Below are 17,511 nucleotides of genomic sequence, written 5' to 3'. Positions count from 1 at the left end.
GTATCCGTGATGGAGAGCCACATTCAGAATCTGATCCAGTCCCGGAAAGTATCCTGTCACAAGTGGGGCACTTTTGTGGTTCTTCTGTGGGAGGTTCTGGGTTTGAGAGGATGAGGAAGTGGCTCTGCTAGCACGCACAACTCATTTTTATGATGTGAGGGAGATCAACACATTTTGAAAAGAAAAAAACTTCTATCAGAAAGTGTAATAATAGTAGGAAAATTATGGTAGAATGTAAATATAGGGTGTATCAAAAAGAATCATCCAATTTAAAAAATCATAATTATTATTTTATTTGAGGCATGTGTGTGGACAATGTACTTTTAGAAAGAGCAAACTCTTGAGTTTTACATGAATCCCGCTAGGTAGCAGCAGTGTGTGCCAACTTCTGTTCTAGTAAAAATGGTCTCGTGACAACAGGAAGTATTTTGTGTTCCATGTTTTGTGCAGTGCAGTGCAGGTCAATAATAACTGTTCAGCATGACTTTCATACTAGGTATGGTGTGGATCCTCCTACCGCACACAGCATTAGACGGTGGCATGAACAATTCCGAGAAACAGGTTGTTTGTGTAAAGACAAATCACTGGGCCGTTCCCGAGAGTCTGATACAGACAGAACACTGTTGGAGGAAGCACATATCTCAATATGCCTGAGAACTTTACTTTCCCACAGTTGGAGACTGATTTGAACAACTTCATTTACCAACACGATGGGGCACTGTCCCACTGGCATCTGCAAGTGTGGGCATTTTTAAATCAAAGGATTACTGAATGACCATATGATACAGCCTTACATTACTGGCCTCCAAGGTTATCGGACCTGACTCTGTGATTTTTTCTTGGGGGTTTTTATAAAGACTCTGTTTATGTGCCTCCGTTACCAACAAAAATGAATGAACTGAGACATTGCATAACAGCAGCTGTAACTCAAGACATGCTCGCTGCAGCGTGGGGACAATTTGAATACCGCATTGACATATGCCATGCATCTAAAGGGGGGTGTATTGAACACCTATGATAAGGCATTAAAAAAACTTCTGATTTCCCATTCATCAAAAAACAAAATTTATTGTATATCTTTATTAGTTTCAGAAATATAGATGTTCAAAATTGTATGATTCTTTTGACCCCCCCCCCCCCCCCCAATACTTTTGGAGTAAAGGAGACCACTCACCAAAAAGATGTATTCCAAAAGCTGAAAAGTTTTCTTTCTTTTTTTTTGTGTGTGTACCTGTTGTGTCAGTATTTGTGATTCAGTGTAGCATCGGATCTGCTGTGCTTCTGATGCCATGTGAATCACCATTGAGGCTACGGCCACCTTAAACCCCAGTATCCGATTTAATGTGGAAAATGAATATGAAGAGCCCTCATACAATTTCCTTAACCTCTCTTTCGTTGTGAAACCCTCTTCAAAAAGGAATTTGATAGCTACAGAATCTGTTCTGATTTTTAACAGTTGGGTAAACAAACTTCTGGGTAAAAAGCCTGGCAATTTTTATACTCTTCTTTATCAAATGTGTACCAACTTAGGGGAGGAAAGAAAAACACAGTTTCATAACAAAGCAGCCATCTGAGTTAACCGGGTGTAGATGCACTGGGAAGAACCTTTCCAGTTAAATATTTGTACTTTTGGCTGGTAAGAACTGATATGCTAACAAATAATTTCTCTTTAGCCCACTACTGCAGCAATAAAACATAAATGAGAGAATAAAACCAAAATAAAACTTTAGTTGAAAAGGAAGTGCACTGTTTTGTTGCAGATCATCACTTCTACGTTGCAAAGATGAAGATTGAGCAAATTGTGGTTCTCGATTACTTTGGTGGACCAAAATTTGTTGATGTGAAGACATACCTGCATACTCCTCCAGCAGCTGGACCCCTGCCCGGAATGTAGAATAGTATACTCCCTTGGACAAAATGAATCTTGTGCAGATTTATATGTGCTATACCATAACTGTTAGTCCTGTGAGGAACTGATGATTGAAATCAAGTGCCATACAATTTTTGCAGTTCTTTAACACACATAAACTGGATTTAAGTGTTAAAAATTATGATAAATGTATGAGCTGATTCTCTTCAACTTCCTGCAGTTTTATTACAGTTTTTGAGAAAATGTTATATTTTACTGTGGAAGAGTGTAAATGTTTTTGTTTTGATAGTGAATGATTGGAGGCAACAGTAAATATGTGATTTTACTATAAACAATGTGTTCTCCAAACATATTGTGCTGGGCTGTGCAAATACTATGTTGTAATTATTGTGCTTTGATAAACATTTCCATATAAATTACAAATGTAATGTTGGAATTGTAATTAAGTATATATTTTGTGATTAAAGTCTATTCTTGTTACCAAGTTGTTTTGTTGATTTCAATCAGTCTTGTGCTAAACAAATTAAAATAACAGGAATGAGATCTGCTGATGTATCAGAGTCTTAACAGAATTTTAACGTACCTTCCAACACTCTACACATACTATCTTCAATTCAAAAGAAGTCTTTTTCTTCGGAAAGTAGTTATCGGTACATGTGATTTGGAATTAAATGTATTTTTATAAATCGTTCCATCAGATAGGAAGAGCTTTGCTTGTGAAAGGTAAAGATCTGTCATGTGCTTTCACAGGTAATGCAACATCTGGTTCCCATAGCCCTCCTGGCCTCTGCATTCTTTAGTCACTGTCCTTCACCCGCCTATCCTCTTCCCCGTTTCCACTCAAGCACTACACAGCCCTCAATTCCACCAATGCACTCACATTGTTTTTACTTCTCTCCTTTTCCACTTTGTCCCCCCCCCCCCCCCCAATCTTTTGACTGCGCTGACTATACTCTCGCCAGCTCATCCATATATGCTCCCTCAAGCAGCACTCATTGTCCCCCCACCTTACCCTGATATCTGTCTCCCTTCCTGCCGCAGCCTCCACCTTACCCCCAACAACCAGACTGCTTCTCCTATCATGTGCTGTTGCTCACAGTCTGGCCTCAGCAGCCAAAGACTGTGTGTGTTGTCTAATTTGGATGAAGGCCTTTTGGCCAAAAGCTTACTTGCTTAGCAGTATTTTCATCGTGCATATCTGTGACTCAACATCTCCACTATATGGTGAGTAGAAATCTATCCTTTTCATAATATTGTCATTATTTTATTGAAACAGAAAAGTTATTACATTGCAACATGTGTCTAATACTGTCATGTCGTGACAAAGTTTAGAGGAAGTATACAACATCTAAAGGGGGTTCAGGTTAGTACACTGTTTTTGAGTTATGAAGTGTAACTGCAGAAAGACCAACTTCCAGTGACGGAAGTGACTGATCTGTGCCAAACACTGTTGTAGGGCACCTAATGGATGTGCAGATTTTGCGACGTGATAAGGGTACTTGTAGGAGAGTCGAGGAACTCGAGGGTCTGAATAACACTTCTTTATTGCATTCAGACTAAACTGCTACACTGAAGGTTATTTCTACACGTGAGATTAATCAAACAGCTCAACTGTTGTTACAACAGAAGTCAGTGTCAAAGTGCTGGGTTGAGAGCTACCAGAAGCAGCAATCACTAGCAGTGATTTGTGACTAGCACACTCGTTCGACCTATACTTGAGTATTGCTCATCAGTGTGGGATCCGTACCAGATCGGGTTGGCGGAGGAGATAGAGAAGATCCAAAGAAGAGCGGCGCGTTTCGTCACAGGGTTATTTGGTAACCGTGATAGCGTTACGGAGATGTTTAACAAACTCAAGTGGCAGACTCTGCAAGAGAGGCGCTCTGCATCGCGGTGTAGCTTGCTCGCCAGGTTTCGAGAGGGTGCGTTTCTGGATGAGGTATCGAATATATTGCTTCCCCCTACTTATACCTCCCGAGGAGATCACGAATGTAAAATTAGAGAGATTAGAGCGCGCACAGAGGCTTTCAGACAGTCGTTCTTCCCGCGAACCATACGCGACTGGAACAGGAAAGGGAGATAATGACAGTGGCACGTAAAGTGCCCTCCGCCACACACCGTTGGGTGGCTTGCGGAGTATAAATGTAGATGTAGATGTAGATGTCTTAAAATGCAAACATATACAAGCCTCACTCCAAGCGAGAAAATGGGCTCAACTCGGATCCTATTTGAGGCTAGTGTTGAACAACACGGAGTTGGAGTTCTGATTGAAGACCCCTTCGACTACAGAAATCTAAGGTTTTTAAAGAGCGCTGATGGCACTAAGCTTCTCTTCGCCTTCCTTACATCTAGGCCCTGTCAACCTTCCATTTGCGGACATCACTAAATTCTTGGGTCTTATGTTTGACAGAAAACTGTGCTGGTCCTCCCACGTTTCCTATCTTTCGCCTCGCTGTCTGCGATCCCTCAACACCCTCCGTGTCCTGAATGGTACCTCCTGGGGAGCGGACCGAGTGGTCCTTCTCCACCTCTATCGCGCCTTAGTGTGCTCGAAATTGGACTATGGAAGCATAGTATACTCCTCTGCTCGGCCATCTATTCTTCGGCGTCTCGACTCTGTCCACCACCGTGGATTACGTTTAGTGTCTGGAGCTTTTTACGCCAGCCCTGTGGAAAGCCTTTATGCTGAGACTGCTTAACCTCCGCTGTCCAATAGGTGAGCTGTCCATCTAAGTCATTATGCTAGCCATCTGTCTTCTATGCCTGCTAATCCGGCCCATGACATTTTTTTCGATGCCTCCTTGGATTTAGGGTATGCAGGCCACCCATCCTCCCTACTACCACCGGGACTCCACTTCCGTCAACTGCTACATTCTCATTCCTTCCACTTTCTTAAGACTTTCTTGACAACTTGGGGTACAGCACCACCTTGGCTCCAGCCACGGACCTGCCTGCTCTGTGACCTTTGTCAGTTTCCCAAGGATGGTACCCCTTCTCTTGTTTATCATCGGGAATTTGCTGCTCAATGCGCACAAATGAAGGATGCCACATTTATTTACACTGATTGCTCAAAAACTTTGTTTGGTGTTGGGAGTGCCTATATTGTTGGTGACACCCCAAATCGATTTCGGCTTCCCGACCAGTGTTCAGTTTTTACTGCGGAGCTTTACGCTGTTCTCCAGGCTGTCCAATACTTTCATCGCCATCAGCGGACACAGTGTGTTATCTGCTCAGATTCGCTCAGTTCTCTCCTCAGTCTTCAAGCTCTCTATTCTGTCCACCCTCTGGTCCACCGGATTCAAGACTGCCTCCACTTGCTCCACTTGGGGGAGGTCTCTGTGGCGTTCCTCTGGATCCCGGGACATGTTGGTATCTGTGGAAATGAGGTGGCCGATATAGCGGCCAAGGCTGCAGTCTCTCTTCTTCAGCCAGCTATTCACATGATCCCATTCTCCGATCTACGGAGTGTTTTATGTCGTCGTATTGCTCTTTTATGGTATGCACATTGGTCGACACTTCCCAATAATAAATTGCAGGACGTGAAAGCTCTTCCTGTGCTTGGACCTCTTCCTCCTGAACTAGTAGTCGGGAGGAGGTAATTTTAACGAGACTCCAGAAAGGGCACTGTCTTTTTAGCCATTGACATCTTTTAAGTGGCGATCCTTCCCCACTCTGCCACCACTGCTCTCAACTGTGGACGGTGAGACACCTTTTACTTGAGTGCCCCTATTTTACTCTGTTAAGCGCCCGTCTACAGCTGTCGCCTGATATATCTTCCATTTTAGCAGATGACACGCTCTCAGCCGAACGCATTCTCGAGTTTATTAGTGTGAGTGAGATGACATCAGTCATTTGACACTCATTTTGGGGACAAACAACCCCTCTTCTGTAGTGGTTTTTTAAACTTTCCTTCTGTTTTTAGTTTCCCCACTTTTTGAATTTCGCTCCCATTGCTGCCGGTTTCCAGTTTCATTTTTTTACCTTTTTCTAAGTCAGACTGGGCGCTAATGACCGTAGCAGTTTTGCACCCTAAAACCATAACAAAACAAAAACTACGCTTCTCCCAGTCTGCAGTGGGCCTGCCAACTCTGCTGTTACTTTAGTAATCAATTAATTTGACATAAGGTTTGCACCTCTATAGTGCCTCCAGCAAACCACATTTGGGTCCTTCCCATTCCCTAGATGCTACTCTGTAGATGGGTGTTCCTGGCCTTTACACTAACAAACTCCTTGCTTGACAGCAGCAGCATGCAGCTAAAAGCTAAAACATCACTGGCCTTCCTTGTAAGTCTAACAACAACAGTGACATGTCTCTTTGCTATGCCTGGAAGGTGGAGACTTCTCTCTTGCGAGTTGGGGCCACTATAATAGAAATTTTATCTATTTCCCATCTCAGTCTTTTATCAATCCACTGACATTGCAGTTCTCAGGAGCAAGGACCATGGTTGCTGCATACGAGGGTGAAATATGGATTGTTCCTGCTGCATTGGCCATGCTAACAGGTGGCAGCAACAGGTAGGGTATAAGCCAACCCTCAAATTAATGATATCGGATCAGGCCATAAAAATAACAACCCTGCACTGATGTGGGACAGAGCCACAAGAAAAAGAAGATTTGTAATGTCGTTAAGTAGAGGTAAGTTTCTTATGATGGTAACTACAAAAACATGTTCAGTTTATTTTTTACTTAACTAGTGAGCATGTGTGATGCCTCCACAGACCGAGCACTGCTGGGTACCCAGCTACTAACTCCAGATGACCCAAAGGCCATCATCCTCAGAGATGTGCGCACATCTTGGCATGTTCCATTTTTTTGTAAAACTTATGATGGCGATTTTTCTATTAAAGTCAACAGACACTGTAAGGTTGTCTGACGTTCTAAAGCTATTGTGGAGTTTCTGTGGAGGAATGATCAGATCTACTTCAGAGTGAATAAAACCCAGTGTCAGTTGCAAACTCGTAATTTTTATTTCTGTGAAGTTAGAGAAAAACTCAGCTGAAAATTATCATAGATTGATTAACAGTATGAAAGTTAATTCCACTTACTGCTTAAAAGCTGCCAACCAGCATGGAGTGTGGAAACATTGATCATGTGAAATCCAAATTGAATTTTTCTCACATCACATACTGAAAGCTTCGGATCAAGGCAGTCAGGTAGATGCAGTATTCCTCGATTTCTGAAAAGCATTCAGTTCAGTACCACACCTACGCTTATTGTTAAAAATATGATCATATGAAGTACCAAGTACAATTTGTGAGTGTACTGAAGAGTTTTTGATAGGGAGGACACAGCATGTTAGCTTGGATAGTGTATCAGATGTAGAAGTAACATTGGATGTGCCCCAGGGAAGTGTGTTGGGTCCCTTGCTGTTTATGTTGTATATTAATGACCTTGCAGACAATATTAATAGCAACCTCATGCATTTTGCAGATGATAATGTTATCTATAATGAAGTAGTGTCTGAAAGAAGCTGTATAAATATTCACTCAGATTTTGATAAGATTTCAAAATGGTGCAAAGATTGGCAACTTGCTTTAAATGTCAAAAATATAAAATAGTGCAACTCACAAAATGAAAAAAAATGTAGGCCAAGTTGTGAGTGAAACAGGTGGTAGACTTCGGTTCATTGGTAGAATACTGGGGAAGTGCAATCAGTACCCACCAAGGAGATTGCTTAAAAATCACTTGTGTAACAGGTTCTAGAATATTGCTCATGTATGTGGGACATGTACCAAACAGGATTAACGTAATATATTGAATGTAGAAGGCAGCACAAATGCTCCCAGGTCTGTTTGAACCTAGGAAAGTGTCACAGAGATACTGAAGAAACTAAACTGGCAGACTCTTGAAGATAGATGTATGAGGTCAGTCACACCAGTGGTGTGTTGGAACGAAATGCAGCTGGCATCCCTGCACATGCTTGTGTTTAATGTACAACTTCCAGAAGTTTCATTGTTGTATTTCTGTTACCAATTATTCAGTGCTTTATTGAGTAGAATGTTGTGTTGCACAGTTTGAGAATTTGGAGACAGGAGAGTTAGAGAAACAATGCGTCTGCATTAAAATTTGCATGAAACTCAAGAAAATCTTTACAGAGACACACCAAGTGATGCAAGAAGCCTGTGGTGAGAAGCAAAACAAGCTCGTCAAGTCAGGTCAAATGTCAAAGCCGTGTTGACGGTTTTCTTTGACTTTGAAGGAATTCATCATGAATTCGTGCCAGGGGGTAAACTTTTATTCAGTGGTACTATCAGGAGGTGTTGCAATGCGTGCAAGAAAATGTGAGAAGGAAATAGCCTGAAATGTGGCAAGGCAGTTCATGCCTCTTGCATCACAAGAACACACCCGCACATTCATCCCTGTTGGTGTGTAACTAGTGCACGAAAAACAAAATCAGTGAGCTGCCTCGTCCTCCATACTCTCCAGACTTGGCCACTGCAGACTTTTTTTTTATTTCCAAAGTTGAAAACCCCACTGAAAGGATGAACATTTGCAATGATAGACAAGATAAAAGAAAACTTGCAGATGGCGCTTCGTACGACTCGGCAATAGACATACCAATATTGCTTCAGGAAGTGGGAACGACACTTGGAGCGGTGTATAGATTGTTTAGGAGAGTATTTCAAAGGAGACCATGCACAATAGAAAAATGTTGTGGGCAAAGTTCTGGAATTTTTTGAACAGACCTTGTAAACTGTCCTAACAAAGTCTACTAACAAAGTTTCAAGAACTGGCTTTAAATGATGACACTATGAATACACTACAAGCCCGTATGTATCGCTCACATAGGGATCATGATGATAATATTGGAATAATTACGGCATGCACACGGGCATTCAAACAGTCATTCTTCCTGCATTCCAATATGCAAATGCAAGAAGAAGAAACCATAATAACTGGTACAATGGGATGTACCCTCTGCCATACACTTTGTGGTGGTTTGCAGAGTGTAGTTGTAGAGGAAGACTTTGGAATATTTTGGCAGGAAGGGGAGAATATTTTCAAGTGAGGAACGTATTATGTTACTGTGAATTTATGAAAACTTTTAAGATATATACATTCTGTACTGATCTTAACTAGGTATTTGATTTAATTGACAGTACAGAAAGTTGAAGCTTTTGATCTTTTTTTGCCATCCTTGCTTTTATTTCTACCATCTATATGTCCTCTGACATAGATAAATGATACTGCAACACACTTTAGAAATTAAATGAAACAAGTTCACTGTTACCAGTCACTGTTTGTTTATCTCCACGATGCATTTCAAAGGTTTAAACCACCATCAGGTGGAATTACATTTGTTAGTATGACATTTGTGTGTGTGTGTTGTGTTATGATTTTTTGGAGGAACTTGTGCCCTGTCTAGTGGAGAAACCAAACACTATTTCAGAGCATGGGTTTGGGTTTCTTTTGACAAAAAATTAAACATGTATGTAACAGTAAACATAAAATAAGTAAAATAAAGTACCTCCAGTGGTCACAGGTTCCTTTCACTGTCGTAACACATCGCATGTACACTGTCATATCTTGTAAACAAATATGGTGTCGGAAACCTAAAATGTTCACGTTTAAATTTTGAAATTTATTTCCAAACCAGAGAAGTGAGATTGGACAGGAACACAGAGATTACATGGAATGAAATTATTGAGCTTATGCGATGACAAAGTGTTTTATTTGCATTATAGTCAGATAAATAATTAAAAATAAAATTTTAACACTGCAATCTACAGGCTGAAGAACGATTGCTGGTATGTGTATGAGCAAGCTCTGTTGTCAGTGAAATTTCGTCTTGATAGTCTCTTCTATGTAAGCAGTATGCAGGATGCAGGAGGCACAAGATGTTTAGGTTTTGAAATGGACATTGGTCCTTGGAATTTTCTAAGTAGTTTTTGAAGAAGCTTTCCAGATGTGTGCTACTTGAGATTTGTCAATACATCAGGTGCACTTTCTTGTGACACAAACGTTCTTGCTGTTGTTGTTGTGGTCTTCGGTCCAAAGACTGGTTTGATGCAGCTCTCCATGCTACTCTGTACTTTGAAAGCTTCATTATCTCCAAATAAATTCTACAATCTACATCCTCCTGAATCTGCTTGCTGCTTTGTTTCCTCTACATGTTACTCCCCACACTTCTCTCCAATATTAAATTGCTGATCCCTTAATGTCTCAAATGTGTCCCATCAATCAGTTCTTTATTTAGTCAAGTTGTGCTACAAATTTCATCTACATCTACATCCATACTCCGCAAGCCACCTGACGGTGTGTGGCGGAGGGTACCTTGAGTACCTCTATCGGTTCTCCCTTCTATTCCAGTCTCGAATTGTTCGTGGAAAGAAGGATTGTCGGTATGCTTCTGTGTGGGCTCTAATCTCTCTGATTTTATCCTCATGGTCTCTTCGCGAGATATACGTAGGAGGGAGCAATATACTGCTTGACTCTTCGGTGAAGGTATGTTCTCGAAACTTTGACAAAAGCCCATACCGAGCTACTGAGCGTCTCTCCTGCAGAGTCTTCCACTGGAGTTTATCTATCATCTCCGTAACGCTTTCGCGATTACTGAATGATCCTGTAACGAAGCGCGCTGCTCTCCGTTGGACCTTCTCTATATCTTCTATCAACCCTATCTGGTACGGATCCCACACTGCTGAGCAGTATTCAAGCAATTTCTTGTCTACCCAGTTCCATTTAGTACCTATCCATTAGTCACATGATCTACACATCTAATCTTCAGCATTCTTCTGTAGCACCATATTTCGAAAGCTTCTATTCTCTCCTTATCTAAGCTGTTTATCGTTCATGGTCACTTCCATACACAGCTACAATCCAAACAAATAACTTCATAAAACACTTAGTCTATATTCGTTGTTAATAAATTACTCTTCTTCAGAAACACTTTCCTTGACATTAACAGTCTACATTTTATATCCTCTCCCCTTCAGTCATGATCAGTTATTTTGCTGCCCAAATAGCAAAACCTATGTACTACTTAAGTGTCTTGTTTCCTAATCTAATTCCCTCAGCATTACCTGATTTAATTCATTTGTATTCTATTACCATTGTTTTGCTTTTGTGAATGAACATCTCATGTTGTCCTTTCAAGACACTGTCCATTCCGTTCAACTACTCTTGTCTTTTCTGTCCCTGACAGAATTACACTTTCATTGGCAAACCCCAAGGCTTTTATTTCTCCTCCTTGAGCTTTAATTCCTACTCCAAAATTTCTTTGATACAGATTGAAAAACATCAGGGATACACTACAACTCTGACTCCCTCCCTTCTCAACCACTACTTCATTTTCATGCCCCTCGTCTCTTTATAACTGCTGTCTGGTTTCTGCACAAGTTGCAAATAGCCTATTGCTCCCTGTACTTTACCCCTGCTACCTTCAGAATTTCAAAGGGAGTTTTCCAGTCAACTTTGTCCAAAGCTTTCTGTAAGTCTACAAATGCCATAAATGTAGGTTTGCCTTTCCTTAACCTATCTTCTGAGAGAAGTTGTAGTGTCAGTATTGCCTTGCATGTTCCTCAGCCAATAAAACACAATCTGTCATTTGTTTAACTAGAACTGAGCCCATGTGATTGTTTTACTTGATTTACTGGTTGGTTAGTTGATTGTTGGAGTTAAATGGACCAAGCCGCAAGGTCATCAGTCCTTTCATCCTATATGTATTGAACTAGGAACAACCCTGAGAAGAAAGATCTATCTATATCCGAATCCCGCTCCAGCTACTGCCGGGTCTGAGTGCTGACGAGTCCTCTCCATTTGGCTCGGTCCTCCCACCACTTTTCTTCCTCCACTTGCTGCCAGGTCACACCTCTCCTTTCAACAGATATTCTCACTCCCATTTTCCACCGTGTTCTTGGGCGCCCTCTAGGTCGTTTCCCATCCATCTTTAGTTCTTCCATAATTTTGGGGAGTCTCTGCCCATGCATCCTCTTAACATGCCCATACCATCTTAATCTCTTTCTTTCAATTTCTTCTCTCATACTTTCTTGTTTGAGGTCCTTTCTAATCTCTACATTCCTTACTCTGTCCATTCTTGTTTTTCCCTTTACTGCTCTGAGAAATTTCATTTCCCCTGCTTGCAGTCTGCTCCAGTCCCTTTCTTTCATTGTCCATGTTTCTCCACCATAGGTGACAATAGGGAAGTAATAATTCTTATACATCAGGAGTTTTGCTCTTTCTGGAACTTCATTATTCCAAATCAGATGTTTTATTGTTTGGTAGAAATTGCCTCCCTTCTGTAACCTCCTATTAATTTCGTTAGTTATTCTTCCATCCCTAGATATTTCACTCCCTAAATAAGTGAAACTTTCTACCACTTTGAGGGGTTCTCCATTCAAGGTAATATTTCCATTGATTCCTTTCTCTCTTCCAAATACCATTACTTCACTCTTATCTTTATTTATTCTTAATCCATACCTTTTCATTATTTCCTTCCACGCATCAAGCTGTAACTGTACATCTACCTCTTTATCACCCCATATTACCATATCATCTGCAAAAATCATCTTTTTGTCTTTTTCTTTTACTATATCTTTAACTGCCCTATTCATTCCCTCCATCACAACATTGAAAAGCGCAGGAGATAGAATACTTCCTTGCTTAAGTCCTTGTCTTATTTCGAAGTATTCAGAGTTCCCCAATGGTGTTCTAATTCTACAATTGTGGCCTCTGTACATTGTCCTTATAACATTAATGTATCCATCTTCTATATCTATCTTCTTCAGTTCTTCCCAGAGTCTTTCCCTGTCAACTGAGTCATATGCCTTTTCTATGTCTATAAAAACCATTATCACCCTTTTGTTATACTCCCAACTTTTTTCCATCAGTTGACGGATAGAAAATATCAGGTCGATTGTGCTCCTTCCTTTCCTAAACCCATGCTGTTCTTCACTCAGCTCCTTTTCTATCTTTTCACTTATTCGATTTAGTAAAATTCTTTCAAAAATCTTGGCTGTATGACTCATGAGGGTTATTCCTCTGTAGTTTTTACAAAGTCTTTTATTGCCTTTCTTGAAGATGGGAACAATGTCTCCTGTTCTCCAGTCGCCAGGTATTTTACTATTTCTCCACACGCTTGATAGTACTCTATACAGCCACTGCATTCCCACTGGACCTGCTGCTCTTATCATGTCCACTGATACTTCATCAGGTCCTGGGGCTTTCCCCCCATTCATCTTCTTCACAGCTTTTTCCGTTTCTTCCTGTGTAATTTGTCCTAATTCTGCTTCCCAACTTCTCTCAATTTCTCCATTATTTGTTGTTTCCTCATGTACCTGGTCCTCAGCGTTTAACAGCTTCTTAAAATGTTCTTTCCAGAGATCTTTTATATTCCCTGGATCTTCAATAATGGTACCGTCCTCTGTTTCCATCTTTACTGGTACTTCAGAAGCCTTCCTTTTATTTTTCATCATTTTATAGAACATTTTCTTATTGCTCTTCACATCTTCTTCAAGTTTTTTTGTAAACTCTTCCCATGCCTTTTTCTTTGCTGTTTCCACTATTTCTTTGCACTTCTTCTTTTCCTCTATATATCTTTTATGGTCTTCGTCATTTTTAGTTTTCCACCATTTTCTCCATGCTCCATTTTTTCTTCTAACTGCTTGGATTGTGGTATCATCCCACCAACTTGTCTGTCTTATTTTTTCCTTTCCAGATGTTCTGCCACATACTTTTTGTGCTGCTTCGACTAAAGTGTCTTTGAATAAACTCCATTCTTTTTCTACATCGCAGAAAACTTCTTTTGGAAATTTTTGTGTTATTAATTCTCTGTACTTCTCAGCACATTCACTCTCCTTCAATTTCCAATCCCGTATCCTCGTCACTTTCTTCTGTTTTCTATTTTTCACACACTGATTCATTTTCCATTGTCCCACCAGTAATCTATGGTCTCCATCAGCACTCACACTTGGAATTACCTTCACATTTGTTACTTTCTCTCCCCATTCCCTATCTACTAGAATATAATCAATTACACTCTTCGTTCTTCCATCCCAACTGTATCTGGTGATAACATGACTTTCTCTCTTCATAAACCAGCTGTTTGCTATTTTCATTCCATTTCTCTGGCACAAATCCAGGAGTCTTTCCCCTTCTTCATTTCTACCTCCATATCCAAAACATCCCAATACTTGCTCAAATCCCTTTCTGTCTTTGCCTACCTGTGCATTAAAATCTCCCATCACTATATTAGCACTCTCTATATGGTTTTCTAACACATTTTCAAAGTCCATCTTCTCTTCTTCAGTACATCCCACTTGAGGTGCATAAATCTGGATTACTTTTAGTGTTTCTTTTTGGAATCTCAGGTTTAAGATTATGATCCTGTCGGATATATATCTCACATTTTCAATACAGCTTTGTACATTCTTATTCACCATCACTGCCACACCATTTCTTCCAGACCTGTTATTCCCACTCCAGTACAGTTTTCCTCCTCCTCTCAAATTCTTCTCACCTTTTCCCTTCCACTTTGTTTCGCTTAATCCCAATATATCTAACTTCCTCTCTGTCAGTACATCTGTCATTTCTTCCATTTTTCCATTGAGGGTTAATATATTAAGGGTGCCAATATTTAGGTTATTTTTTAGTCCAGTTGGTTTCTTCTTCTTGTACTGATGAGTAACATCAGGTCTCCCGTCATTTGCACCAGTACTTGAAGAAGCAGTGGGGTCAAATCCTGAGTGGTTCGTTCCGAGGCTCGTCTGTGTTTTGAAAGCAATATATGAACACTTTCCTACTGGCTTGCTAGGCCTAACGCAAGGAAGGATTTTCTGTTGGGGTTGTCTCCCTTAGCCTTTGGAGTTTCTCCTCCACCACAAGGCAGTGGTTCCCTTCTCATTTAATCCCCAGAAAGGAGGGTTGCCTCATCTGCCAGCTACGCCGTTCCGAAGTCTTCCTTCTCCGCCGTCGCTGCCATTAAGGTCTTCACCCGTAACCCTGGGCATGGGTTCCGTGTTATACCCCACGGGATTGGGTCCCTGCCTGAACTCAGCCATCCTAGCACTCCGGCCTACTGAAGTGTAGGATGCCCACCCCCGCGACGTGGACGCGCCAGACAGGAATTACCCCAGTGGAGGAATAGGGAAGGGCACCCTACCTCCCTGGAGCCAGGTTAATGATTGTGTATGGTGCCACAATCAAAGGGCTGAGAAGAAAGATACAAAAGACAAATCCTGGGAAGCCTGACTGTAAGCAAGACAGAGATAAAATCAAGGAGAATAGGAGGGGAGTGAGAGGGGATAAGGCGGGTGAAATATTCTGCCCAAAATGCAGTTAGGAGCCCCAGAGCATGGGATGCAGTGGGAGACGCATCCTCTGCATCCCACTGGCACCACCTCACTGCCTGTCACACCAAGGAAATGAGCACCACAGTCAAGGTGATAAAAGTTTAGGAAAGATAAAACATTAAAAATGGCAAACATGAAACCAAGGAGAATAAGAGGTGGGAAGGCCAGACCAGACAGCCAAGCAAGAACCACCGTGGGACCAGTGCCCCTCCAATCCTTCAGGCACTCAATGAGGTCAATGTGCTCCTTCTCAGAGACACAAGTAGAAAGCACCTTCATGAGTGAAACATAAAACCAGGTCAGCCACTTTGGCTTTGTCTGCTAGCACCAGAGCGTGTGTCAGGAAGCTTTAAGATATCGCCACAAAGTGGCCAAATTTGGGCTGTCTAGCAGGATCCAGGCACCACATCGGCAGTAAGGTGGGTCCTCACACTGGAGAATGTAGCTGTGGATCAGCCAAGTGCGGCAAATGTGTAGCCAACAAAGGACAGTGGATTCCCTGCAAGAAACTCAAAGGGAAGACTGCCATGTGATCATAATCTCCTTGATTGCCCTCCGGTTGGCGAGTCCAAGGCAGATCATTCAGAGTTTCAGCCATCCTACAATTGATGGCATAGAGTTGACCGAAGATCATTTCCAAAATTATCTTGGTGGCCAACTTTGCCAACAGTTGGCATGTTCAGTCCCTATGATCCGAACATCTCCAGGGGCAACAATGAACATGGATAAGCCCTTGTTTGATGGTCACAAATTCAGCAGTGAAGACACTGCATCCATTTGGAAAGGAGTGTAGTTCACTGCATCTTTAACATATGTATCCAAAACCAGTTCATCTGTAACTGTTGAGCTGTCAGTGTACACCACTTCCAAACCTGGAAATGCTTTGAGGACAGCCAGGTCAACTGAATCATCCAGTCCAGAGGATAAATCGAGACAGATGCGTATGCCATGGATGCGTACAATTGCTCTCTGACAAGATGCAACAGTAGAGGAAGTTATAGTTCGGAGTAGAGACACTATAGTCAAACTGCAATTGTGACTCCAGACCTTTGTCTCTACTGTGGTAGGTGGTCCTACCCACTAAGAAAATGGGCACGGTAGTTTGGATGGTCAGAAGAGCAGCGAACATATATAGCATACTTCTGTAGCTGTTGGTGCCTGTTCCATAGTGGAGGGATCCCAGCCTCCATGAGTAGGCTGTCCACATGGCCAGTTCAAAAGCTCGTGTTGCAAGTTGGACCCAACAGTGGTGTATCGGGTCCAATTACTGTATGCTGAGGGCGATGCTGAACCATATGCCAGACTCCCATAATCGAGACGGGACAGGATCAGGGCTTTGTAAAGCTGTAGGAGGGTAGTGAGATCTGCACCCCAGTTGGTGTTACTGAGACAGCAAAGTGTATCAAGTTGTAGACAGCACCTTTGCTTAAGTTGGCGAGGATGGGAAGCCATGTAAACTGGGCATGAAAGACCAGTCCAAAAAGTGATAATTCTCCACCACACTGAGTAATTGATAGTCGAGGGAAACTTCTGATTGGAGATGAACAGTATTTAGCGGCAGAAGTGCACAATGTTGGTCTTGCTGATGGAAAACTGAAAGCCATGGGTGAAGGACCATACAGCACCTTTCGAATGGCACCCTGCAGTCAGTGTTCAACGACACCCATATTAGAGAAGCAAAAATTGTGGACATACAAGGAGAGTGATACTGAAGATCCCACACTTGCTGCTACACCGTTGATGGCCACTAGAAAGAGGACACTTAATACACAGGCCTGTGGGGGCCCAATTTCTTGGATATATGGGGTGTACTGTGGGAAGCACCAACTCTGACACAGAAAGTACTGTGAGATAAGAAGTTCTGGACAAAAAATGGAAGTGGGACCCGGAGACCACACTTATTTAAGGTAGCAAGGATGTCATACGTCTTTTGTATGTCGAAGAAGACGAGAATAAGGTCTCAATGTTGGTCAAAAGCTGTCCAGATGGCAGACTCCATGCAAACCAAATTATCAACAGTACAATGGCATTTGTGATAACCATCCTCTGAGGAGCCAGAAGGCCCTGAGACTCAAGCCGACACAGCTGCTGGCTCACCAAAAATTTGAGCTCCTTACAACAATCACTGGTGGGATTAACGGGGTGATAGCCACCAATCTCCAGGGGATGCTCACCCAGTTTCAGTACTGGTACTATGAGCTCTCCCACCATTGAGATGGGAACTCACACTCGCTCCGGATACTATTGAAGATGGTAAGGAGATGATGCTGACAATCTACTGGCAGCTATTTGAGCATTTGGCTATGGATGCCTTCTGGTCCTGTGGCAGTATCAGGGCAAAGGGTTGGGGCA

The 17,511-nt window shown here is 41.9% G+C and overlaps 1 protein-coding gene across 3 annotated transcripts in view; it reads left to right on the top strand.

The window, feature by feature from the left end:
• LOC126109767 (protein CREG1) overlaps nt 1-2,350 on the top strand; it is a 49,727-nt gene extending 47,377 nt beyond the window's left edge. For all 3 annotated transcript variants that reach the window (XM_049914822.1, XM_049914821.1, XM_049914823.1), the window contains exon 6: nt 1,761-2,350. In XM_049914822.1, the coding sequence (XP_049770779.1) occupies nt 1,761-1,894 (134 nt within the window). In that variant the 3' untranslated portion in view covers nt 1,895-2,350. The remainder of the gene's footprint in view (nt 1-1,760) is intronic.
• Nucleotides 2,351-17,511: the final 15,161 nt, after the last annotated feature.

This window comes from Schistocerca cancellata, chromosome 12, assembly GCF_023864275.1.
Source record: "Schistocerca cancellata isolate TAMUIC-IGC-003103 chromosome 12, iqSchCanc2.1, whole genome shotgun sequence".
NCBI lineage: Eukaryota > Metazoa > Arthropoda > Insecta > Orthoptera > Acrididae > Schistocerca > Schistocerca cancellata.
This window is presented reverse-complemented; position numbering and strand designations above follow the sequence as displayed.